Source organism: Cololabis saira, chromosome 14 (genome assembly GCF_033807715.1).
Source record: "Cololabis saira isolate AMF1-May2022 chromosome 14, fColSai1.1, whole genome shotgun sequence".
Taxonomy (NCBI): Eukaryota; Metazoa; Chordata; class Actinopteri; order Beloniformes; family Belonidae; genus Cololabis; species Cololabis saira.
This window is the reverse complement of record NC_084600.1, coordinates 41440830-41467435: the sequence shown is the minus strand read 5'-3', so window position 1 is coordinate 41467435 and position 26606 is coordinate 41440830. Positions and strand designations below refer to the sequence as shown.

Below are 26606 nucleotides of genomic sequence, written 5' to 3'. Positions count from 1 at the left end.
TCTGAAAACGAGACAAACAAAAGCAGTAGCAGGGCAGATAGATAAGTGAGAGAAGCAGAAAAAGCGTCCGCCTTCGTCGAGAGCCGGAAGAGAGAGTGTTCTGTTATATGTTATATGTTAAAGCAAGAAAAAACCTGTTTTTCATAATAGGTCCCCTTTAAACAGCTAGCTAGCTTGTTTTTCCGCTCTAAAGTTGACATTAGCCACATGACTGACGTCATGGGAATCATTTATGTAGAGTTGTAGACTAAATAGTTATTGTCAAAAGTAGATTATTATCAGCTGTTAATGGAGTTTTCTCAATCATCTCATAAGGCATGTAGTGCATTTCCCAAATATGCCCCCTGGGTCTTGCGAACTCATTAGAAAGCAACATGGTTTTGGGTTTATAATTCTTCCTGTTTTATTTTGAAAGGCTGTATTCTTGAGTTTAGTTCTGTTTTGACTTCCCCGAGGGTTTGCACCTGTGTCTTGTCAGACCCCTGTGCATATATCGTCTTAGTTTGCTTAGTTTGCTTGTGGTTTTCTGGGTTTTTGGTTCATCCTTAGTTTTAGTTCTGAGTTTAGTTTCCTTTTGGTTTATTCTTGGTATCCCTGCCTAGCAGCACTTTTTGTTTAAGTAAAATACTTACTAATACTACTCCTGATGCTATCTCACCCACATTTGGGTCCTGCTATAGTCTTCAAACCGCGACACAAGGTTTCCTGTGTGATCCAGATGATTTGTCTAATTAAAGGTGTCGACACAGTATGGCAACATTTTGGCCGTGAGCTAAATTAGGACGTTATATATCACGGCTGAACGATTTGAGCACTTGTCACTCAAAATTAAGGATGAAGGGAAGGTCTCTCTTGTTCTTTTTTTACGTAGTATATGTGCAACGGATGCAGACTCGTTCTTCCTACAGTTATCTAATCTGTTGGTCTGTCTTGTGTCTTTCTTCTCTCTGTTTTCTGACCCCTCACTTGCTATCCCTCCAACCCTCGGCCCTCTGCTTTGGCAGTGATGGCTTCAAAAGGCAAAGTCCGAGGTAAGTCGTACCTGCTGCTGCCTTCCTTTCCTTTCCTTTTCTGATTTTTTTTCCATCCATCCATCCATCGTCCGCCGCTTATCCATTCCCGGGTCGCAGGGGGCAGCAGCCTCAGCAAAGATGCCCAGACTTCCTTCACCCCAGACACTTCCTCCAGCTCTTCCGAGGGGAGTCCGAGGCGTTCCCAGGCCAGCCGAGAGACATAGTCTCTCCAGCTTGTCCTGGGTCTGCCCCGGGGTCTCCTCCCGGTGGGACATGCCTGGAACACCTCCCTAGGGAGGAGGGACATGCCTGGAACACCTCCCTAGGGAGGAGGGACATGTCTGGAACACCTCCCTAGGGAGGAGGGACATGACTGGAACACCTCCCTAGGGAGGCGTCCAGGAGGATCCGGTACAGATGTCCAAGCCACCTCAGCTGACTCCTTTCAATGTGAAGGAGCAGCGGCTCGACTCCGAGCTCCTCCCGGGTGACCGAACTCCTCACCCTATCTCTAATGGCGCTTTTGCACTAGTGCCGCCTCCGCCCGGCTCGGCTCGGTACAGCCCCGTGTTGCACGTTTGCACTAGGGGCTGAGACGGGTAGAGCCGCTCCAAGCCGATACTATTTCTGTAACCATTCTGGCGAGGTTCTTTGCGGGCTGAGCGGGGACTATTTCTGACGTCATCACCCTCCGTGCCACTGATTGGTTGGGGGGCGGGGCCGTCAGACGTTTGAATCAGGAAGCGGGAGTCAGCGCGAGAGCGACCCGCGGCTCGCGGCGATTTTATTATAAAGCGCAAAACGTCTGTTTGGTGATCCAACTCTGAGGTGCAGATGTTCATAAACCTGGGGCTGACGAGAGAATTAAAAAAGGGATGTAGACGGGCTGTTTTACTCTCAGCCGCTCGCGGCTCCAGCTGATTTCTCATCAGCGCCGACATGAACAAAACCTTGCGCAATCGAGTACGTCACAGCAGCTTCACCCAAACCTGCCCACTTCTCACCTGGCTGTGGAAAAGCAAACGGGTAGAGGCGGGTAGAGGCGGGTAGAGGCGGGTAGAAGCGCGACAAGCCGAGTCAGGCCAAGTAAGTCCTAGTGCAAAAGTGCCATTCGGGAGCGTCCAGCCACCCTGCGGAGGAAACTCATCTTGGCCGCTTGTATCGTCCTTTCGGTCACTACCCAAAGTTCATGACCATAGGTGAGGGTAGGTGCGTAGATTGACCGGTAAATCGAGAGCTTCGCCTTTCGACTCAGCTCCCTCTTCTGATTTTTTTTATTCATAAAAAAGTCAATGATAGATCTAATGAGTCCAGACTGGCATATTTTAAAGTGACACATTTATTCATTTTATTTCTCACACAGTGGTTTTCTCAAATTTGCCAATTTCGCTCTAAATACATTTGAATCTAATGGGATGTTTCAAAAGTTGAACACTTTTCAGATTTGTTATTTGATCACCTTAAACCCAGATGTCATGAAATAAATAATAAATGTCCATCAGTCATTGCTCAAAAGTTCCAAAGCAGTTTTATGGGTTTGATGAGCTGCTGCATTAGCGGTGTTCCGTTAGTCATAATCAGAGATAAAATCTGAGAGTACTTAGGACCACGGTTTTAGATGATAAAGATAATTTCCTCCATATGGGGCTGATCCATGTCAGGCTTAGTCTTCAGCGAGGCAGCGTGACAAACTATACAACCTAAACCGAAAGAAATCAATACTCCAGCAACACCAAGAACATGGAATCCTGCAACAGATGGTATGGTTCCCACAGAGCTCTGATTTCAACTTCAAAGTGTCAAAAAAAAAAAAAAACATGGAAACTGCTGAAATCCACAGAAAAAAAAAGTTTTCCGATTTGCTTGGAGGAGCCGTTGCAGAGGAAAGATTGGAAGAGCTGAGTGCAAGTGCGGTGATACAGTGAAGTGGTCGGCAGCGAGAGGGCTTGTGTGCAGGAGATGGAAGCCAGTTTTAAAAGTTTTAAGGAGAAGCTTTACAGGACAATCCCACAATCCAAAGACATTCTTAACAAGATCTAAGTGGGGAAGTATCTTTGATCAGAATGAAGATGATCATCTAGAAGGAAGAAAAAACTTCAATCCTGTCAAGAGCTTTTGAGTTATCTGGTAAAATATATGTAATTGCTGTGGGAAAATCTTTGTCCTTGTTAGGAATGGGTGATATTTTACCGTTCACCATAAACCGTCAAAAAAATTCCCCACGGTAAGAATTTGTCATCTCGCGGTAAAAACGATAAAAGTAAAACTGATTTATGTGTTAAATCAACGTACGTAAAGGAAGGAAGGAAGGAAGGAAGGAAGGAAGGAAGGAAGGAAGGAAGGAAGGAAGGAAGGAAGGAAGGAAGGAAGGAAGGAAGGAAGGAAGGAAGGAAGGAAGGAAGGAAGGAGCCTGAAAGAAAGGAAGGAAGGAAGGAAGGAAGGAAGGAAGGAAGGAAGGAAGGAAGGAAGGAAGGAAGGAAGGAAGGAAGGAAGGAAGGAAGGAAGGAAGGAAGGAAGGAAGGAAGGAGCCTGAAAGAAAGGAAGGAAGGAAGGAAGCAAGGAAGGAAGGAAGGAAGGAAGGAAGGAAGGAAGGAAGGAAGGAAGGAAGGAAATAAGGAAGGAAGGAAATAAGGAAGGAAGGAAGGAAGGAAGGAAGGAAGGAAGGAAGGAAAGAAGGAAAGAAGGAAAGAAAGGAAGGAAGGAAGGAAGGAGCCTGAAAGGAAGGAAGGAAGGAAGGAAAGAAGGAAAGAAAGGAAGGAAGGAAGGAAGGAAGGAAGGAAGGAAGGAAGGAAGGAAGGAAGGAAAGAAGGAAAGAAAGGAAGGAAGGAAGGAAATAAGGAAGGAAGGAAGGAAGGAAGGAAGGAGCCTGAAAGAAAGAAAGAAAGAAAGAAAGAAAGAAAGAAAGAAAGAAAGAAAGAAAGAAAGAAAGAAAGAAAGAAAGAAAGAAAGAAAGAAAGAAAGAAAGAAAGAAAGAAAGAAAGAAAGATGCATTCCCATTCATGATGTTTAGTAGTATTTAGTATCTTTTAGAGCAGTGATTTGGCTCCAAAGACTGAATGTGCTGATAGATTTATAGTTACAAAGGTGGAGTTTAACTGGTATTTTTTTTATCATCATTCTCATCGTTATCGGGATAAATGCCAGAAATGATCGTGATAATTTAGTCCATACCGCCCATCCCTAGTCCTTATCCAGTGTGTGTTATGGAGGAACATCTACGTCTCCAGTGCATCCAGAAGCATGTAAAACAGTATATGATAGCAAAACCATCATTAAAGCAGCAAACTTGCTTATTTTTGTTCCTTTTTTAAGTCTGCCTGCTGTGGTGAGAGATATTTGGTATGCTTCTTAAGTCAAAAACTGCCACTTCTTTGCACTACTATCTCCCTTTCATCTCCCTTTCATCAATAGCTGCAGAAGTTAGAGCTCCGTCAACAGCACTTTTCCTCCCAGCGTCGCTACACAGGCGTTTCTCATTCTCCTGCTGTCTCTGGATGTGTAATTAATTCAAACCATCTCTCCCACACCAACATTCATGTTAGACTGTGACATCTCACTCTCCTCCCTTTAAAGGCTACTCTTAGCCTTTTTCATTGTGAAAATGTGGAGTAAAACACTCTTTACAGGAGGAAATATAACAAATGAATATGAAAAATGTGGCATATTTGTAATGGTGATAATACTGGGTCGCATGCTTGGGGATGAACACGGTTTCTCTGAGTTGCTGGTTCAAATCCCAGTAGGGTTTCCTCTGTGTGCATGTTCTACCTGAGCTTGTATGGGTTTTCTTTACACAGTCCAAACTTACACAGTCCAAAAACTAGAGATAAGCCAATCACCGATCTCCAAAAGCAGTATCTGCCGATCACAGCGTGAAATCCATACATTCGTCAATATTGTTGTCTCATGTACAACACTGAATTGTATTATTAGGTGTAAAAATTGGGAGATGAGAAAGTATCATGAATTGACTGTTTTATTTCAGGCTGAGGCAATGTGCAATATTTCACCATCTAAAGACTCTTAGACGACTTAGGCCCTGTCCCAATACTCCCACTTCCCCTAGTTTTCAGCCCTACCCCTAAATTTTGCGCGTTCCCGTGAGGGTAGTGGTGTCCCAATTCCTCTTTCCACCTAGGGGGAGTGAAGAAAACTAGTGTAGTGGCTCTGAATCTGTCCCTACGGACTGAGGGATTTCGGATGCTCACTAGTTTGATCTAGGGACAGAAACATTTCCCAGAATGCTTTTCGTCGTTTGCGGACTGAATAAAAAAAAAAAAAACATGGCGGACATTTCTTATTTTTTAGTGAATAAAATCAATATTTTGAGTTAGTTTCTGCATAAAAATGCGTTTTGATTACATTTCTAGCGAGAAATATATATTTTACTTTCATAATATTCACTCAGTGAATGTACATAATCACTCGCTTGCTCGTTGTTGCAAAGTCTTTTTCAAACCTCTCCAGAATAAAGGCTGATTTATGGTTCCGCGCCAGACACCAACGCAGAGCCTACGGCGTAGGTTATGTAACCTACGCCGTAGGCTCTGCGTCGATGTTACGCGTCGACGCGCGCCGTACGCCATACCCTACGCCGTAGGATCTGCGTTGATTTAACGCGGAACCATAAATCAGCTCCGGAGCCGGCAGGCAGAAATCTCGACATTTTCGGAGCAAATTTCTTAACAGGCGTAGCTACAACTGTTAGATTTCATCTATTAAACCAACATTTATCTTCCTAAATGATTTATTTCAGCCAGAGGTAATTCTCCACAGAGCTGCAGGTTTCTCCCCCCGGGACGACGGCGCAGGTTGACCTGGCGATCACGTCTGTACTCCGGCTGCTGCTGCTCCGAGCCGGCGGCTCTTATCATCTCCGAAAACATCAGGTCAAATTTCTTAACAGGCGTTATTTGGATAAACTGAGCCCAGGTTGGGGATCTTAACGGTTACTTTTACGCCTGAAAAAATATTAAAACTTAATGAAGTGGAATATTAACAGCGCTACAGTTTCCTGATTTTAGGGGTGGTGCTGAAAGTAGGAGTAGGGGGAGTATTGGGACAGGCCCCTGGGAAGATTTCAAGTGCCCTAAAATCTGTCCCTTCTTTTTTAGGGCTAGTGAAAGAAAGTAGCGGGAGTATTGGGATTGGGCCTTAGACTCGGCTTACAAAGAGAAACTTGTTCACTAGTTTAAGCTTTCTTGTGGTAATAATCATTTGTACAACATGTTCACCAACACAGACAACAGCAAATATTTGTTTTCCTGTGGAAAGAGGTTTGCTAAAGCTTTAGCGATAGCATCCGCCGCGTGTGAGGAAACTCTTGTGAGTGAAGCAAAACTCTTCACACTAGAACTCCAAATGTCACTCGTGAAGCGAATGACACGATTGTCGTCCTGCATAAGGGTTTGGACTGTAGTATTTAACTCCGGCGGACATTCATCAGTGAAATATTAACGACTCAGCAGCGCGTACCGCGGATCCGAGCAGCAAACGACGCGTTTAAACCTGATGTCTGCTACAATGAAAAGTGGCTGAGGATCAAGGCTTATGACTCCATTACCTTACGATGTAGGTCTATTTTTTTTTTTTTTTTTTTTGGCATCCCCCCCTGAAATAAAAACGGTCCAAATCCTCCCCCCTGTAAAACTGCCATCCCCCCTTTCCATCCCTTATGTCATTTCATCAATGAATGTGGTTTTACTGCTATTTCAACATTTAGAGTCATCACCAGAAAAATAACACCAGAAAAATAACTTATTTGACAATTTTCACCTGTTTCAAGTAAATTTTCACTTGAAATAAGTAGGAAAATCTGCCAGTGGGACAAGATTTATCTTCTTATTACAAGCAAAAAAATCTTGTTCCACTGGCAGATTTTTCTAATTATTTCAAGAAATAGATGAAAAGTAGATGAAAATCTACTTGAAAAAGGTGAAAATTGTTGTTTTTTCCAGTGATGAGTCTTGTTTTAAGTGTAATGAGATTTTTTTTACTAAAATGAGACATTTTAACTAGAAATAAGACAAATATTCTTGTTAGGATTTTGAGTTTTTGCAGTGATCCATTTTACTTATCCTGTGAAGGACAGAGTCATATTGATAAGTTCAGAAAACTGTTTTTTATTGTTGTGTTTTGATGTATTTGATGTAAGCCCAGTGGATATTTAAAGCTTACAGAAGGCTGCATTTAACTGCTGCTATGTCATTCCTGCAGTATTTCTGCAGGTGTTTTGGTCACTGCTATTATTTGTAATATATTATATTATTTGTAATCAGCACAAATTATCTGTCCCCATATGATAAAATCCACCATCCTCCCTGATTTTTTTTTAAAAACTCGAGTACTGCCCGTGACCCTGAATGGGAATAAGCGAATATAGAAAATGGATGGATGACATTACTGCCTGGAATATAAACGAGCTTCACAGGAAAAACAATCATCTGAAGTTAGAAACACAGCCCCTTATATGTGCCTGAATTATGTGCTTAAGTATAGTTCCTATAACTTACATTTAATACATCTATTGATCAGGAAAAGCATTATGCTTACTCCTCGATAAAATGATTAGCATTAATTATTCACTAGTATTTGTCATCGTCGAGACGTACGATGAATTAGCCGGTGAGTTCAGAGTTCGTTCCCCCAGGTCTCCCGGAATCACAAGCTGCAACAAAAAGATGCATTTAAATATTTAAACTTACATTTTCTTCCAATAAATCAATGGTTATTTCTATATAGGTGACCCACTGGGTGGGTTTCATGGTGATATATTACTTTTAATCAAAAATATTACCATAAAGTAATGCTTTTCATAAAAGTGTCTTAAAAAGTCATAGTTACTGGAGAATTGTGTTGAAACATTTATTTTCAGAGACTCTCCCTCTGTATGTTCTTCCATCATTCATGTTTGGATGCGTCCGGGACATTTATGGGCTGCAGCCGCCGGGCAGAGGAGGGGGGGGGGGCCTGGCCTTGACGGCGCGGAGGTGTGGGATCTATAAAAATGACTTTCTCCTCCTTCTGCTTTCAGTCAGGTTAAACATACGCTACACATTCATCCAGACTCGCTCAGCAAAGACAGGACTCTCACGTAAATGCAGCGAGGCAGAACGCCCTGATTTAGCGCACCGTTTTTTAATTTGTGCCTTAAAATCCAATTATTGTAACTAGGCCTGTGTTGAAAAAATAGATTTTCCGATTCTAAATCGATTCTCATATTAATTGCTAAAAATCGATTCGGATGTCTAAAGATCGATTTTTTTTTTTCATTACATTACAACTTTTGGTGTTTTTTGGTTTATGCCCAAAAAAGGAATGTGTATTTGGAGACGAGAATAACTGGTGCCATGTTTTTGCCTTTAAATATGTTTAAAGGTATGAAAACATTACAGTTTTCAGTTAAAATTGCATAAATTGTCTATATTTCATTACTTTATATACTGTCTTGGGGTTACATTTGGAAGAAATGCTAAAAAAACTAATTTTCTAAAATTTAAAACCAAAATAGACCGAAAATGGAAAAAATAAAAATGGAATGTGGTAAAAGATAAAACTGATTTCATCGTCTCTGTTTCCTCCCTGGATCTGTGTGATAATTCTGCCCCACGATGTTTCTGAAAGCAGTTCTATCAGCATTCTGGGAGCTGATTGGTCCTTACAGCATCATTAGCTGCAATACTTGCTGTTTAATCTCAATATAATACTAGTATTAATATGTTGCAGAACTACACAGTCAAATAATTCATGCAACAGCTCAAAAAACAGTTTTAATAACACTAACCCAAATTGAATCAAATCAATTCTTGATATTTGAATCGATCCCCAGCCCTAATTGTAACATAATTGATTAATGAGGTTTTGATCCACTGATTTTGTCTCTGACGAGCATTGCTTTTTTGTAGTTTCCCTTAGTTCTGCTCACTGATGCTGCCGCACCTCCACCTTTTCTAATATCCTCATCCAAGTGCTCAACGTCAGGACTGCTGATATTACTGGAGGCCAAAGGACTTCTGCTTTTCTTCATCTTCTTCCTCTGCAGTCCCAGTTGTAGCCAAAGGAATGTTTGCTTAATTTTGGGAAACATCATCTATCATTCCACCCCAAGTAACTGACTGTGCGTATCTCTTTACGGCACGATGTCACACATCAACTACATGGGACCGGATCATGGGGGGAAACTGGATGAGGACAGAGTTATTATCATTCACTGAAACAAACGAAATAATGAAAACTAAAATTGAAAAAAACAATTTTGTTAACTGAACTAAATAAAAACGAAAATTAAAAGAAAAAAACGATAACTAACTGAAACTATATTGCGTGTTAAGAAAACTAACTAAAACTAACTGAAATTATAGATATCATTTCCTCCATTTCCGTCCCTGTCAATAAAAGCCTCTTGGTATGATCAATTTATTCCGCTCTGGCCGTTTATCTCCAACTGGCAGCTACGGCACCTGAACGCCTCACGGTCCGTGACGTCAAAACTAAAACTAATAAAAACTAAACTAAAACTAAGCATTTTTGAAAATATAAAAACTAATAAAAACTAGCAAACCCACACTAAAAACAAATTAAAACTAACTGAATTGAAGGAGAAAAAGTCAAAACGAAATAAAACTAAACTAAAATGAAAAATTCAAAACTATTATAACCCTGATGAGGACAGAGTTAACTAATGGAATCTAGTGTTGTTTCTGTCAGCCTGTTTCAATTTTAGTTTTATTCTAGTCTTTGGGTCAAGCTATCATTTTAGTTTTTATTAGTTTTAGTCACGTTCATTCTCCTTTTAGTCGTGTCAAGTTTCAGTTGACTAAAAGTCTGAGCATTTTAGTCTTATTTTAGTCAGAATTGTCCATTATAGTCTAGTTTTAGTCAAAGATTGTATTTAGCCAAACCCATTTACAATTCAAACAAGGTTATCTTATTATTATATTATTGTTACCTTATAGACTCAAGAATACATTCATTCCAGATACTGAAGACTCTAATTTGAGTTTACAACATATTTTTTTTTATGTTTTTCTTTCTCGACGACACATTGGGTTTTCTTTTCCACGTCTATGTAGGAAAGTGTATCCAAAGATGGATCTTCTTCTTCTTCTACTGAAATGGGATCTTTGGTAGAACATTTTGTCTCGTTTTGGTCAACGAAAATGAAGACACATTTTAGCAGAATTTTTATTTTGTAATCTACATTTTAGTCTGGTTTTTATTCCTCTACGATATTGCATTGTATATTTTATTATCGTTATCGTCACATGACCAGCATTTTTGTCGCGTCTCGTTTCCTAAAGGTTCGTTGACGATGATATTTAGTTGTAATTTTCGTTGACGAAAGCAACTTTAATGGACTCAAGAAAGTAACAACTGAAGAACAATCTGAGCGTCTGATAATCAGACAAATCTGACCTTTAGATTAGTCTGACCTGGACTCTCACAGACCTGACTCTCAGCCTGGGCCACGACTCTGCAGAAAAGTTGTGTTTTTAAGTTTTATTCAGTATCAACGGAATCCATTTAAAGTTGTCTGCAGCAGAGTTATAAAAGCTTTTTCATTTTAAAGGCCCACTATACCACCTGAGACAACAACGGGGGTGCCACGGCAGAGCCGAACAGTTTCAGTCTAAAATATAAGGAGCCGTTACCGACAGTGAAGCCCGACCTGGAGCACCTCAAAAACAAGAAAAAGAGAGAAAGAAATACGGAAAGAGGGAGGGAAAGGAACAAGAGAGACGTGGACTAGTCTGGTTTCTTACATCGTGGGAGATTGTGCAGACGAGGAACACGGATAAGTCAGTGGAACATTGGAGCCTGAAAGGTTTCAGCTCAGACTCCGACAGGTTTGGAGGGAAAGTCACTTTTATGACCCTGTCAGAGTTTCCCTTCTCAAAATCACATATTCTACTCAAGTGCACTAAAAAAACAACCATAATGCAGCGGAAACCGGTCAGAGTGGTCACGGAAATGGTTTTCATTCATGATATAGAATAGTTGTTTACAAAAGCATCCTATGTACTAACATTTTTCTTGTGAAAAGGGTCGGCGTCATAAGCTTAGGCTTCTGTCTACAACTTTTGGTACTTGGTTTTCAGTTAAAATTGTATATTTATATATATATATATATATATATATATATATATATATATATATATATATATATATATATATATATATATATATATATATATATACTGTATATATTAGGGTTGTAACGATACACTAATCTCACGATACGGTACGATACACGATATTGAGGTCACGATAACGATATTATAGTAGTATTTTTTTAACAACCTTGAATGAGGAACATATGACTGGAAAAAATTGTCTTTTATTTGAAAAACACAAAATACAAAACAATGCTGTGCATTTGCCCTATTGTTACAGTTTTTAATGTTTTATAACTGTTTAAGTTTTAAAGAGAAAGCCAGGCCAACAATTTTCCACAAACTGAACTAAAAGTAAATGTCAGGTTTGCATTATGATCTTCAGTTTCATACAAGTACAAATATTTAGCCACAAACTGAATAGTTTCTCTCATGTATGATTTAACTTTTTTCTTTCTAATTTAACAACTAAAATTAAATAAATAAATAAAAGTAAATAAATACATACAATTTTACATCATAAAAAGATTGATTCATGCTCACCTTATAAGTTTAAGAGGAGATTTATTTTTGTTAAGGTTATTTTGGTAATTCAGGGTTCATTATTTTATAAATATATTCTTTATATTGTGATGTAAATCAGGGACTATAATGACACTAGTCAGTTTATCTGTAGTGATTAGTCTGTTTTAGATTGGGCGGAGTGATACGCCACAGTACGGCACTAGGTGCTGTGTTGATGTTCTAAAATCCTACACTGTTGAGGGACATTAAAGTACACTGGAACTCAGCAGAAGTTGTCCCCGTGTTTATCCTACTCACCACCCCAAAAAGGTTTAATTTAATAAGGTAAGGCTTAACTCTACACCAGCCTTACATAAGTAAAAGTTCAGAGCTCAAAACGGGACGCAAAACGGGACCAGTTTCTTCTGAGCGGAGGAAGATTTTGGTCCGCGCGGTTGCAGTCGCGGCCGATTTATATATATTTTTTTGTATAATACTGACGATTTACACCTGTACTTTGTGTTATTTGTGTTGTGTAAATTGAAAGGACCAATAAACTAAACTAAACTAAAGCATGAGTCATGTGCTAACGCCCCAGACTGGAGCAGTCGCTCGTCTCACCTTTTTCAAAGTCTTCAAAGGGCTTACACATGCATGCGCTTGAACAAATGTAGTTTTGTATGCTTGCTAAATAAGGTGCATTAATTTTTAACAACATTCCCCAGTGCTAGAAGAGGAATATATGTGGAAATGATGGTGTTTCAAAATCATGATCAAGGCTCCTTTTACTTGCTGTTATGACACAAGTAACAAGATTTTTTTTTTTTAATCTTTCCTTTCCTCGTGAGACCAGTCTGAACTTAGCTGGGAGAGCAGCTCTGCAGTGTCAACCCTTTGCATTGTGAGTCCTGACTGGAAGTTGCAGTAAAAGAGCACTGCAGTAAAGTCAATTTGACGGGAGTCGAATGATGAAAGCGCTTCTTTAAAACTTGCTCTTTCTGCCCATTGAGTGTTGCAGCAGAACTCCTCCGGGGAGAAGAGCCTTTCCCCTGATCACTCTTAAATGAACAGTATCTGTCAACACATCACTGCACATTAGAGAACTTCACAGCGGCACGTTGATGTTGGAATTTAGGGAGTTTTCGGTGGCAGCAGCGATCAGTCTGATGTCTCTCATGAATGTCACCTTGGCCTGAAATCATCCTGCTCTCAGCCCTTCTGCAAGCATGGAAAAATAAGTATTTTATGCAATTTAAAATAGTAATAATGACAATAATAATTACTATGATTGTCCTGTTGGTGCAGACAGATGACACAAAGATTATTCAAGTGATTTTTAATGATACAAAGCATGATACAATACACACACACACACACACACACACACACACACACACACACACACACACACACACACACACACACACACACACACACACACACACACAGCCTGCAGTACCAAACCAACAGGAAGTAGGGATGGGCGGTATGGACTAAAAAGATTATCACAATAATTTCTGGCATTTATACCGATAACGATAAAAATGACGATTCTTTCTTTCTTTCTTAATTTCTTTCTTTCTTTCTTTCTTTCTTTCTTTCTTTCTTTCTTTCTTTCTTTCTTTCTTTCTTTCTTTCTTTCTTTCTTTCTTTCTTTCTTTCTCTCTGCCTCATTTCTTTCTTTCTTTCTTTCTTTCTTTCTTTCTTTCTTTCTTTCTTTCTTTCTTTCTTTCTTTCTTTCTTTCTTTCTTTCTTTCTTTCTTTCTTTCTTTCTTTCTTTCTTTCTGGCTCATTTCTTTCTTTCTTTCTTTCTTTCTTTCTTTCTTTCTTTCTTTCTTTCTTTCTTAATTTCTTTCTTTCTTTCTTAATTTCTTTCTTTCTTTCTTTCTTTCTTTCTGCCTCATTTCTTTCTTTCTTTCTTTCTTTCTTTCTTTCTTTCTTAATTTCTTTCTTTCTTTCTTAATTTCTTTCTTTCTTTCTTTCTTTCTTTCTTTCTTTCTTTCTTTCTTTCTGCCTCATTTCTTTCTTTCTTTCTTTCTTTCTTTCTTTCTTTCTTTCTTTCTTTCTTTCTTTCTTTCTTTCTTTCTTTCTTTCTTTATGGCTCATTTCTTTCTTTCTTTCTTTCTTTCTTTCTTTCTTTCTTTCTTTCTTTCTTTCTGGCTCCTTTCTTTCTTTCTTTCTTTCTTTCTTTCTTTCTTTCTTTCTTTCTTTCTTTCAGGCTCATTTCCTTCCTTCCTTCCTTCCTTCCTTCCTTCCTTCCTTCCTTCCTTCCTTCCTTCCTTCCTTCCTTCCTTCCTTCCTTCCTTCCTTCCTTCCTTCCTTCCTTCCTTCCTTCCTTCCTTCACGTACGTTGTGTGTGGATTTAACGCAGAACCATAAATCAGTTTTACACAAAAACGTCATCAACGGGAATTTATCGTTTTTACCGTGAGATACACATTCTTACTGCGGGGAACTTTTTTGACGGTTTATCGTGAACGGTAAAATATCGCCCATTCCTAACAGGAAGACACATCCGCTTAAGTTCAGTCCTTTCAAAACTGCTGCTTTCATAAACACACTGTACAACAAAATGAGAGAAAAGCGCCACTAACGACCAACTGCTACCCTTCATTAACAAAGGGCTGCTGTAGCAGGAAAGTGTAAAGGATGACCACTGGACACAAACTTGCAGAGAAAGCAGCGACAAAACAAACACAACTCTTTTTCTAAACTCAAGATTATAAATATTTTTGATATCAATAAAATGCAAATCTCTATTTTTATTTACAAAATCCTGTATTTAAGCCAATCACTACCACTCCACTTCCAACAAATACTTTTGTATAGAATCCAATATTCACAGTTATTCAACTAGATCAGCATCTCATCTCCATCCACCTCGATGTTGCACTATTAGAGGGCAATAGAATATTATAATAATAATTTTCCCAGACAGTCCTGTATCTAGATGCTCTTTGTTTTGGTTTATGCTACATTCTGCCTTTTATAATATTTTTTAAGATGTCTATTTTAACTATTATTTAATTATCTTGGGGTTTTTTTTCTAAAGAATGTTTTGTTTTACTGTCTGAAGTGTATCATAGAGGGGAGGCCACTCGATAAGCTCTCGCAGGTTGTTTTTATTTTTATTTTTTTTATTTCTTTTTAATTTTCTCTAAACACACTCCATTGTATTTTTTTCTTTTCTTCTTTCAAAAATGTGCAAATAAATAAATCAAATCAAATTAACTCTAACTGCAGTCGTACTTCTGAGATGGCGCCATCATGAAGTCTATACAAGTGACAGACCTTACTTAATGTAAACTCAAGTCTCTGTGAAAAATCTATATTCTTTTTTGATCCCTTCGATCGTTACTGTTAACCCGGGGGGGCGCACAGCCCAACAGGTCTTTCGGAAACAAACATCTATTTTCTTTATGAGTGGTGTGGACTTGTGAAGTATCAGAATCAGAATCGTGATTATTTGGCCAGGTCAGGTCAGTCAAGACATGGAATTTGACTACCGGTAGGTTATTTTCACTCACTGTACGGTTAATAGGTAATAGGTAATAGTATTAGCCACTGTAAGTATTAGCCATGCCACCCCCAAGGAAACATCTATCCTACCTGGGGATGCATCATAAAACTGAAGAGGTCAACGTACTAGGGCTGGGCAATATGGACCAAAAGTCATATCTCGATATTTTCTAGCTGAATGGCGATACTCAATATATATCGATATTTTTTCTGTGCCATAATTGGGGTTTCTCCCAAAGCATTATAGCATAGCATCTCTGTTAGCATCTCTGTTAGCATCTCTGTTAGCTTCATTTTTTTCTGAGGCAAACCCTTAAAAAAACTGTCAGTTTTAATACAAAGCCTCGTGCCAAATGTCACACAGGTTCCTTTATTAAAATGTACTGTGCAATTACTACAATGTAGACAGTAACAAGCACTTTTACTGTGCTTTCCACTGAGGTTGACAGTTGTGCAAATAACAAAACATTTGTGCAAATCCCAAATAAAACATTCAAGTCAATTTGTCACAAAATAAGCTATATCAAAATCATAAAAAAAATCGATATAAACGATATTGTCTCGTACCATATCGCGTTTGAAAATATATCAATATATATTCAAATCTCGATATATCGCCCAGCCCTACAACGTACACAAGCAAACCCAAATTATTTATATTTGAAATGAATAAATACATTTAGGATCAAGTTTGTCAAACAAGTTTGGTACCTGAACAACTTTCAAAAGCAACTGTTACGCCTAAACGGGCCATTAGACATGTCATTTTCAACCACGATTCTAAAAAACAGGCCTCGTAAGGAGGCTTTACTCTGCTAACATGTCATTTCCAAGTTATGCAAAATCTGCCAAGTCAACAAGTACTGTATATTGATAGTTGTTGAGTAAATACAGTACATAAAGAGTAGAGGAAGTTGAATATTTCTGGCTAGACATGCTGCATGTACCAGCCGAAGCTTTGCTGACTGCAGCCTTGTAATTCTCATATCATTTGCTGTGCAGACAGATAAAGACATGTGCATGAAGAGGTATACAATGTCATTAAAACGCTTGGCTGCACTCGCTCATTCATTTTCACTTAACTAGGCTTGTCCCATCTTTTGAAGGGTAGCATATATATGTGTAAATATATACCGACATCAAGCAGCATGATTTAAGAGCTTAGTTCATTAAACTTAGTCATTTTGCAAACGGGTTCTCAATAGCTTCATTTTCTTCAGCTGCTGCAAATGTTTTTCTCCATTCTCTTTTCGTGCTTTCTCTTCTTTGTCAGATGCACTTCTATTCTTGCCTAACTCACCTTTGCTTCCAGCTTCTTCTGCTCACTTTCGCCCAGAAAGCTCTGTATGAAGTATTTATGAAGGCCAGGTTTACCTCTGTAATAAAACCCTGAGATGTCTGACCTTGGCTCTGAAAGGATAGTGAGATCCCCAGCCATTCTGGGCCGAGAAAGCTTGAACTCAAGCAGCGTACATGCGGAGAATGGATGCAGGTTTATATCTCTGCCCTTTAAATTCATGTGACTGAATCATGGGCAATGGATACTTGGAAAATGATATGTGTCTGGAACCCTGTCTGGGCACCAATTTGAAATCAATGTGCAGGATTTTATAATAGAGGGAATGCACATGACGTCACAGACGCAACTTCACAGCGGGTTTCGCCCACTGAGTGTCAGAAAGACTGAGTGTCAGAAAGACTGAGTGTCAGAAAGACTGAGTGTCAGAAAGACTGAGTGTCAGAAAGACTGAATGTCAGAAAGACTGAGTGGCAGCATAAACTTTCAGTTTGAGCAACTGGAAAACATCTCAAATGGGAAAGAGCTGTTCTGCGATCGACTCTACTCATAGATTTAGCAAGAAATCAGAGTTATCGTTTTACAGACTGCCGAAAAATTTGCTTAAGAGAGACAAATGGATCTCTGCAATTCACAGAAACAACTGGATTCCAGGCACCGAAACGTGGATTTGTGGTTCCCATTTTGTATTGCATTTATATTTTGTATTGCATTTATTTGCCCTCTAGTAGACATATAAGTTACTGCATTAAAAGTTCTTATTTGCCCTCTAATGGAAACAATAATTACTGCATTTAAATGCATTTATTTGCCCTCTAGTGGACATATAAGTTACTGCATTAAAATTACTTATTTGCCCTCTAGTGGACATAATAGTTACTGCATTTAAATGCATTTATTTGCCCTCTAGGGGACATAAAAAACTACTGCATTAAAATTACTTATTTGCTCTCCATTTTGTTGGATTTTTGAGTAGCTAATGTTAAACGGTCAAATCATAAAGTTCGGTGTCCTCATCACTTTAATTTCCCAACAAATCCTGCCTTGAAGTTGGACCAAGCATCAAGACTTTTGTATACCTTCAGCTTTGCTTCGTGTATTTCCCCGGTGTAGAAATTAAGTACATATAAATATCATATTGATTCGTGTCCAAATATTAATGTCCATGGACCACTGGTTCTTGGTAACTGTACCAAATATTAATGTCCATGGATCACTGGTTCTTGGGGTAACTGTACCAAATATTAATGTCCATGGACCACTGGTTCTTGGGGTAACTGTACCAAATATTAATGTCCATGGACCACTGGTTCTTGGGGTAACTGTATGGGTCACTGTTAAGTCCAACTGCCTTTAATTTAAGCCGATAATCGGCTGTTATCCCATCCACGAGGCCTCGGGAAAGCAGCATTGTTCCAAAGTTCAGCTTGACCCAGTTGTTGTTTTGTTCTGTAACAGAAAAATGAAAAACTGTGTGCCCGGGCATGTTCACAGAAAGGCACTATCAAGTCCTCCTCGGTATTTGTCATAATCTGTTACAGCCACTCACACCACGGATGCTGCTGAAAATGTCCTCTCTGTCAAAAATAAGCACTCTCATCTGATGACTCCTGCCTCCCAGTCCTGTCTCCATTATGCCACACTTGAACAACACCTAACAACACCGTGGAGAGTAAGGTGATATTTTGTTAATCTGACTCCCCGGGCTGAGTTGGACATCAAGTTTGTGATGGCGGCACCAACAGCTGCCCGGTCTAATTACTGCATGCAAATGACAACAGCACTGCCACAGCCAGCCTCTCTGGTGCTGCATAATTATTTTCATATCTGGGTATCAGAAATAGCTGTCCTGAGGTGGTTGTGTGCCACTGCTGCATACAAAGGTAGCTCCACCCTGTGCAGGGGTGGCATTCAGGCTGCTCACAATGGGAATCTTATTACTCTGGAACCAGCAAGTTTGACACGCACACATTTGGAAAACAGAAAAACTGCAAGTCTGAGTTAATCTATAAGAACCTGTCGAATTAAAAACATAGTCTCCACCTTGGACAAGTCAATCCAATCTAAGGCCAAAAACTATTTACAAAAACAAATATTTCCCCCTCTACGTTTTGAAAAATACCATAATTTACCTGAACCTGCATAAATATCTGTTAAGGTGCTATGAGCAGCCAAACCTGCAGGGGGCAGTGTAACGAGAAGCGTAAAGTCATGCTAGCCAATCAGAATCCTGGAAAAAAACATCAACGAATGACACGAGTAACTTCCAGTTACTTCCAAGATGAACGAGAGTCTTTGGTTTGGAATGACAGAGAAGTGGAGTTACTTTTAAGTGTGACTTTAGAATATAACTACGTTTACATGCAGTCAAAATTCTGGTTATTGCTAATATTCCGGTTACTGAGACATTCGGAATATTCTGTTTACATGGTGATTAATCATTCGGGATATCTGGATCAAACCAGCGAGGCGTGGAGAACATCATGACGCAATTCCCGTCATTTCCGCTTCTTTTTCCTGTATCCAAATCCAAAACAAATGCTGCTTCGCGCAACTTTTCTCTCACCTTCTTGTAAATCTTCTATCCCGGTACTTTCTACCGTCTACAAATGCAGAAATGTTCATATCCTTCATTACATTTATGAAGTGATTAGTCTCCTCCTGGTCTTGTGTTTCTCCGTGTTTATAAGAACTTCCTGGACTCAAAAGACCAGAATTCCTTGTGAACAGAGCATGAGCAGAAAACAAATTCCTGTTCCATTTGATCAGGATATTCCGTTTGGCGTTTACATGACCCAATATTCAGGTTTTAAAAGGAGTAACCCAGGGGTCATATTCAGGTTTTTAAAAACCGGAATATGAGCAAATTCCGGTTATTCAAAGGGGTTATTGGTGTTTACATGGCCGTGCAAATGTGGGTTATTGCCAATATTCGGGTTTTAAAAGGGTTATTGACTGCATGGAAACGCAGTCACTAAAATACAAGAAAATATTGACGGTGGCCAAACAAATTGTAAACACAGGTCGCACACATGACGCTGGTGACGTTTCTGTCACATAATGTGACGTTCTGAAGCCTAAATGTCCGTTTCCCTCCGTTTACAAGCAAACGTGAAGACGGAGTTTTTGCAAATCTCCACTTTGGCCGGAGTTTTCAGAAATGATCGTTTTTGGGGACTTTGAGCTTCGTTTTTGTGTGAACAAATGGCCAAAACGCATGAAAACAGCACAGTTTTTGCTATGTGTAAACAGGGCCTAAAAGGGAGCCAAGCAGACGTGTTTACACTCGATGCGATGGGCATTTTAGAACCAGCAAACATGTATGTTAAGGACCACTGCTCTGATGTATGAAAACATTCTGTCTGTGATAAAAAATGAATCTGTATTCTTAAAGGTAGAGAGGGTATCTGCATCCCAAACGGAGCTGGTTCCAAAAGAGAAGAGCTGGAGGAATTAAGTATTTGCTTCCCATTCTGGTTTTAGATACACAAGTAAGCTCGCTTCAGTCGGAGAGCCAAGTGCTCTTTTGGGAAAGTATACGGAACAATGAGGGCTTTAAAGTACTTGGTTCTTAAGGGCTTTCACTGTTACCAGCAGAATTTGAAAAGCTATCCTGGAATTAACAGGCAGCTCATGAAGGGACGCTCAGATGGTAGAAAGAAGATCTGTCATTTTAATCCTCATCAGAACTCTCACTGCAGCACTTTGGATCGGCTGGGGGCTATTCCAAGAAATGTGGGGTCAGCCGATATTGAGGAATTTCAGTGGTGCAGTCATTAAGAAATCTTTAAGAAATGCATGGATTACTTTTTCTGCATCGTTCCAAGACAGGATGTTCCTCAATTTGCTAATATCATCAAGATGAAAGAAGGCAGTCTTAGGAAGTTTTTTTGGTCTTTCATTCCAAGTTTTCTCACAATAATACTAGAAGCCGTCGAAAGTAACTGCATGACGAAGTAGTCTACAGTTCCAGACACTTCTTGATGTCCTTATGTCCAAAGACGACCTTAATTGTATCAGGAAATTAACATTCTTGTATAGGGGTGGGCAAAAATATTGATACGGCAATATATTGCGATACATAGTCTGCCGATACGATATTGATATTCAATGTATGTATCGCGATATATTGCCGTATCAATATTTTTGTCCACCCCTAGCTGCACTTTATTTTATGATTTCAGTGTGGGTGAGACACTGCATTTTATTTTTGTCATTTTAAGTCAGTGGCAAGTAGCTGTACTGTATTTTTGTGATTTCAATATCAGTGTGGGTGAGACACTGCATTTTATTTTTAGTATTTTGTATCTAAGAATAATGCACACACTGCACTTTTCATTGTGTTTCAGTGTGTTTTTTCATGCAAAAATGTTGCATAATTAAAATGGAAACTTTGAATTACATTGTTTTGACTCAGTCTGTCCAATGAATTATCACTATCACCTGATGTACATATATACAACTTGGATTTTAAGATGTGTAATGCATTTTTAAATTTTTCGGTGAACTATGTAGAATATGACTATCGGGATATCGCAATTTGTATCGTATCGTGGCTCAAGTATCGTGATGCGTATCGTATCGTGAGGTCCTTCCCAATACCCACCCCTAACGTGCACTGTAGTCCTTCAGCCGAGGCGGTGCTGGTGTTTTGAGTTACAGTATGCATTGTATATTATAACAGATTTTTCTTATCTGAGTATTATCTTTAAAAGCAATAAATCATGGTTGAGTTTTGCAAGGGCCAGTTTTATTTACATATACCTTACATGGAGAGAATATACAGTATTCCAATTCCACAATACTGCTGTGAAAGCAAAGTAAATAGGAGCTGTGGCCCCGTTACGAACAAAGCAGCTCAACTATTTTTAATCCCTTCGTATTTCACTTCTAACTTTTCTTACGTGATAGTTAAACTTCTTAAAGGTTTTTAGCACGTTGAGACTGCTTCAAAAAGCAGGCACATTGTCATCACAGTGATGATAACCCTTTTCACACTGGAACATGAAATGTAATTTAGGAGGGAAGAAGGTCGTAGCAGAAACAACACTGTACTCAGCGTGTTCTTGAGAAACGGGAGGCTGTTTGTGTGAAAACTGTTGCAGTGCGAGGAAAAGTCCCAGACTGAGGACTCAGAGAGATGAGGCATTTTTCTCATATACTCTGTAACCTCTTTTCCATGAAGTTACAAACGCCTTTTTGTGTTCTCACCTATGAAGAGAGAAATAAATCTTTTAAACATTTTTTATTTTTTTATTTTCCTTTTTGCAACTCTACTCTTAATATTTTTCTGATACTTTAGACCTGACGCTTTGTACGAGCTGGAGAGTTTTCTTGCTCAAGGACGCTGTGACAGGATACATGTCTGGTTGATGAATTCACACCAGCTCTTCAGATGATCAAACTCTTGACCTTGTGCCGTCTCTCCAATCACAGAGGCCACGCCGCTGCCTGACACTCGGAGAATCAGTCAGTGTGAGAACCTTGTGTACCCAGCTGCGTGGCCACCTGCGTAACCTTACAGACACTAACTGATGATGGCAAAGCTGTCGTGTCCCATGAAATCCTCTGCCTCTCATTCACCGTCTGCTTTGTGGGATGCATTTTTTACCAGAGAGCCACTTGGAGTCGTTCTTCATGTGCCAGGATATCTCAGACAGATATCTCAGACAGATATCTCAGACAGATATCTCAGACAGATATCTCAGACAGATATCTCAGACAGATATCTCAGACAGATAGATATCTCTGACAGATATCTCAGACAGATATCTCAGACAGATATCTCAGACAGATATCTCAGGCAGATATCTCAGACAGATATCTCAGACAGATATCTCAGATAGATATCTCAGGCAGATATCTCAGACAGATATCTGTCTGAGATATCTGTCTCAGATATCTCAGACAGATATCTCAGACAGATATCTCAGACAGATATCTCAGACAGATATCTCAGACAGATATCTCAGACAGATATCTCACACAGATATCTCACACAGATATCTCAGGATATCTCAGACAGATATCTCAGACAGATATCTCAGACAGATACGCAGTGCTGACTCGGACATGTTCCTTATGGTTTGAAACAGTATTGTTGGTTTTTTTATGTTTACAAGACAAGACAATTTAACCCTTGTGCTGTTTTCAGGTCAAAATGACCTAATTCCTTCCTTCCTTCTTTCCTCCTGCTCTCTCCTTCCTTCTTCCCTTCCTCTTTTCTCCCTTCCTTCTTTCCTTCCTTCCTTCCTTCCTTCCTTCCTTCCTTCCTTCCTTCCTTCCTTCCTTCCTTCCTTCCTTCCTTCCTTCCTTCCTTCCTTCCTTCCTTCCTTCCTTCCTTCCTTCCTTCCTCTTTTCTCCCTTCCTTCCTTCCTTCCTTCTTTCCTCCTTTCCTTCCTTTCTTCCTTCCTTCCTTCCTTCCTTCCTTCCTTCCTTCCTTCCTTCCTTCCTTCCTTCCTTCCTTCCTTCCTCTTTTCTCCCTTCCTTCCTTCCTTCCTTCCTTCCTTCCTTCCTTCCTTCCTTCCTTCCTTCCTTTCTTCTTCCCTTCCTCTTTTCTTCCTTCCTTCTTTCCTTCTTTCCTCCCTTCCTTCTTTTCTCCCTTCCTCCCTTCCTTCCTTCTTTCCTTTCTTCTTCCCTTCCTCTTTTCTCCCTTCCTTCCTTCCTTCCTTCCTTCCTTCCTTCCTTCCTTCCTTCCTTCCTTCCTTCCTTCCTTCTTCCCTTCCTCTTTTCTCCCTTCCTTCCTTCCTTCCTTCCTTCTTTTTCCCTTCCTTCCTTCCTTCCTTCCTTCCTTCCTTCCTTCCTTCCTTCCTTCCGTCCGTCCTTCCTTCCTTCCTTCCTTCCTTCCTTCCTTCCTTCCTTTCTCCCTTCCTCCCTTCTTTCTTTCCTTCTTTTCATTCTTCCTCCCTTCTTCTTTTCCTCCTTCCTTGACCCGAACACAGCACAAGGGTTAAACTTGTATGTAGAAATGAATGGAAATTATATTTCCTCTGATGGAAAACTCCTACGTAGAATTGTTGGATTATACTGAGCTTAATTATTAAATTGATGATACGAGTGTTTTAGGGTTTTGTTGTCGTGGTTTTGACAATCATTTCTAGAAGCCAATATTACTGTGCCTGCTAACTAGGGCTGGGGATCGATTCAAATGTCAAGATTCGATTCCGATTCTTAAGATTCAGAATCGATTATCAAGATTTGATTTGATTCGATTCCGATATCGATTTGGATTAGTGTTATTAAAACTGTTTTATATATATATATATATATATATATATATATATATATATATATATATATATATATATATTACTGTTAAAACTGTTTTTCAGCTGTTGCATGAATTATATGACTATAGTTCTGCAACATATGAATACTTTTATTATATTGAGATTAAACAGCAAGTATTGCAGCTAATGATGCTGTAAGGACCAATCAGCTCCCAGAATGCTGATAGAACTGAAACAGAAACATCATGTGGGTCAGAATTACCAAACAGATCCAGGGAGGAAACAGAGACGGATGAAATTGATTTTATTTTTTCCCACATTCCAACTTTTTCCATTTTCGGTGTAATTCGGTTTTTAATTTTTGAGAATTTGGTTTTTAGAGTTTTATGCTAATGTAACCCCATGACAGTATATAAAGATATGAAATATAGACAATTTATGCAATTATAACTGAAAATGTTAATGTTTTCATACCTTTAAACATATTTAAAGGCAAAAAACATGGCAGCAGTTATTCTCGTGTCCAACAAAACATTCCTTTTTTGGGCATAAACAAAAAAATACCAAAAGTTGTAATGTAATGATGAAAAAAAAAATCGATCTAGACATGCAAATCAATTTTTAGGAATTAACATGAGGATCGATTTTGAATCGGAACATCGATTTTTTTCAATACAGGCCTACTGCTAACTCCTCCCAATAATTGTGAGTAATATTTAGGGGGACATATTGGCAAAAGTGGGATAAACAATATTATGCATACATATTTTCATTAGAGGAAAATTTGAAAATAAGAATCGGTGTTTGTTCCCTGGCCGTATTAATCTAGAGTTGTCAAACTAGAGAGGTCTTTGACATGATTATTGATCACTGTTTCCTCTATTTGGGGGGGAAGGGGAGTTTGATTGGTTGAAATCTATACTTTCACCACTAGATGTCTCTAGACTGAATATCGTGAACCTTTTAAAAGATTGAAGAACTCACGGGAAATTTTCTTCAGATGAATCGTAAAGTTAGTTGCAATGTTTCCTTTTGGTTGCATGATGACAGCATTATGGAAAAGTAACATTTCAAAACTGGGCTGAAAAGAGAATATTTCTGGAACCGTTTGTGCCACTCTGGAGAAGAATGCCTTCATGCGTAAGTGTGAGACGATGTTCATCACAAAGTTACACTTCCATCTGGCCCGGCATAGCTCTGCTTTTTTCAATCATGTTTTTTAGGTCTATGTACAAGAGGATTGTTCTCACTCTGTCAGTGTTTCAATCCCTTTCCAAAATGTAATGAAGATGCTTTGGCATCGTGGGCTGAGCTTTTATCGTGTACACAGAGCCGTAACATTCCCAGCGTTCCTATATCCCAATTATGTGGCATAAAGCCGATTGTTGTCTTTGTTTTTTGGGGGATTTTTTTTCTCACTTTAACCGACGGCAAAACTGGCCACTTGTCTGACTTTGAAAAGGAACCAAAGCACATAAATGTCTGATCTCAAGTTCTAACTCTATCCAGGTTCTGTGTGCGCTACTTCTGTGGTCAATAACCATGTTGCCAGTTCTCATAAACTATGTGTATGTTTTTTTTTTTCAAACCTGATGGCAGTAGGAGTAGTAGTTGGAAGGAGGGGCTCTTACTATAATAAACCGGGATTGTAATTATGGGCATGCCAAGTAGTGGCATGACCATATTGCAATCGTCCAGAATGGCCCAAAGGGCATTGTTGCTAGCATTTTGCTAACAAGCTAAAGTCGCAAAAGTCCCCCGTCACACCAGCGGGTGTACAGCATGACCCCGCTCTGATGTGGAAAAAAAAAATCCCCAAAAAATAAAACACGCCCGAAAAAATGAGGAAAAACATGAAAATGAAGGCGATATAATGGTATACAGAAAAAGTTTCCCTTTTCTTATTATTCCGCACTCTTTTTTCGTCCGTTAATGCGGCCCGAACCGCAACGTGCACCCATGCATGCCATACATCGTTGGATGCGTCTCCATCGTGCCTCGATAGGCATTACTTTTCTCAGTAATAGGGGTTACCGTGGCAACGCTAGTTGCCAAAAAGCAAAAAAAAAGTCGAAAATTCGGACGCTTATTGCTCAGCCGAACTTTATCGTAGAGACATCGTTCAAACTTTCAAACACTCAGCCCGATTGGCTCTAACAGACCGTACAACGTCATTATGCCAATTATTACAGTTTTTGCGATAATGACCTTTCTTTTTTCTTTTTTTTTTTCAGTCCGACTTTGGATGCTTGTTGCTAGGCAACAGGTTATCGTAGAGACATCGTACAAATGTTCCCCGACTCGGCACGCTGTGGACTTCAACATTTTCAAATTTCATGAAGCTGTGATTTAAGGAAATTTTATGTCAAAATCCAGGCCAAATGGCCCCATTCATTCGGATGGAGTTTTTTACCATGGTGAAAAAAAAAACCTATCCGTTAACATAGCCTGAACCGGAACGTGCACCCATACATGGCATACATCGATAGATGCGTCTCCATCGTGCCTGGATGGGCATTACTTTTCTCAGTCATAAGCGTTACCGTGGGGATGCTAGACGGAAAAAAAGGCGCACGCCATTAATAACTATTGGGAGCACAGGAATGAATGAAATACAAGCGTAAAAACACCTCAAACTTACATAGAACCACCCCGAACACAACCACTACAGCCCCAAACCAAAGCAGCGAGAGGGGACGAATGGGCGGTAGGGCATGCCCATATCAAAATTTCCTGAAATTTTCTAGTTACATTTAAAATTGCGCCGTTGTGATCCCGACTCTGCAATCATCACTTGTGCCTGACTGACTTAAGAGGTGGCTAAGCTAATCAAATAGGTGGATTGCCTCTATCCCTCCTGTAATCGTGTATTCCCAGCCACACTTGGTTGCTCTACAGCTCAGTTGAGCTCCGGTCCGGGTAGAAAGGTCAG

General features: G+C 39.5%; 1 protein-coding gene across 1 annotated transcript in view; it reads left to right on the top strand.

The window, feature by feature from the left end:
- cadm2a (cell adhesion molecule 2a) overlaps positions 1–26606 on the top strand; it is a 462577-nt gene that overhangs the window by 299994 nt on the left and 135977 nt on the right. Inside the window, 1 exon segment of the mRNA XM_061739216.1 lies at positions 1005–1031. Within this exon segment, the coding sequence (XP_061595200.1) occupies positions 1005–1031 (27 nt within the window).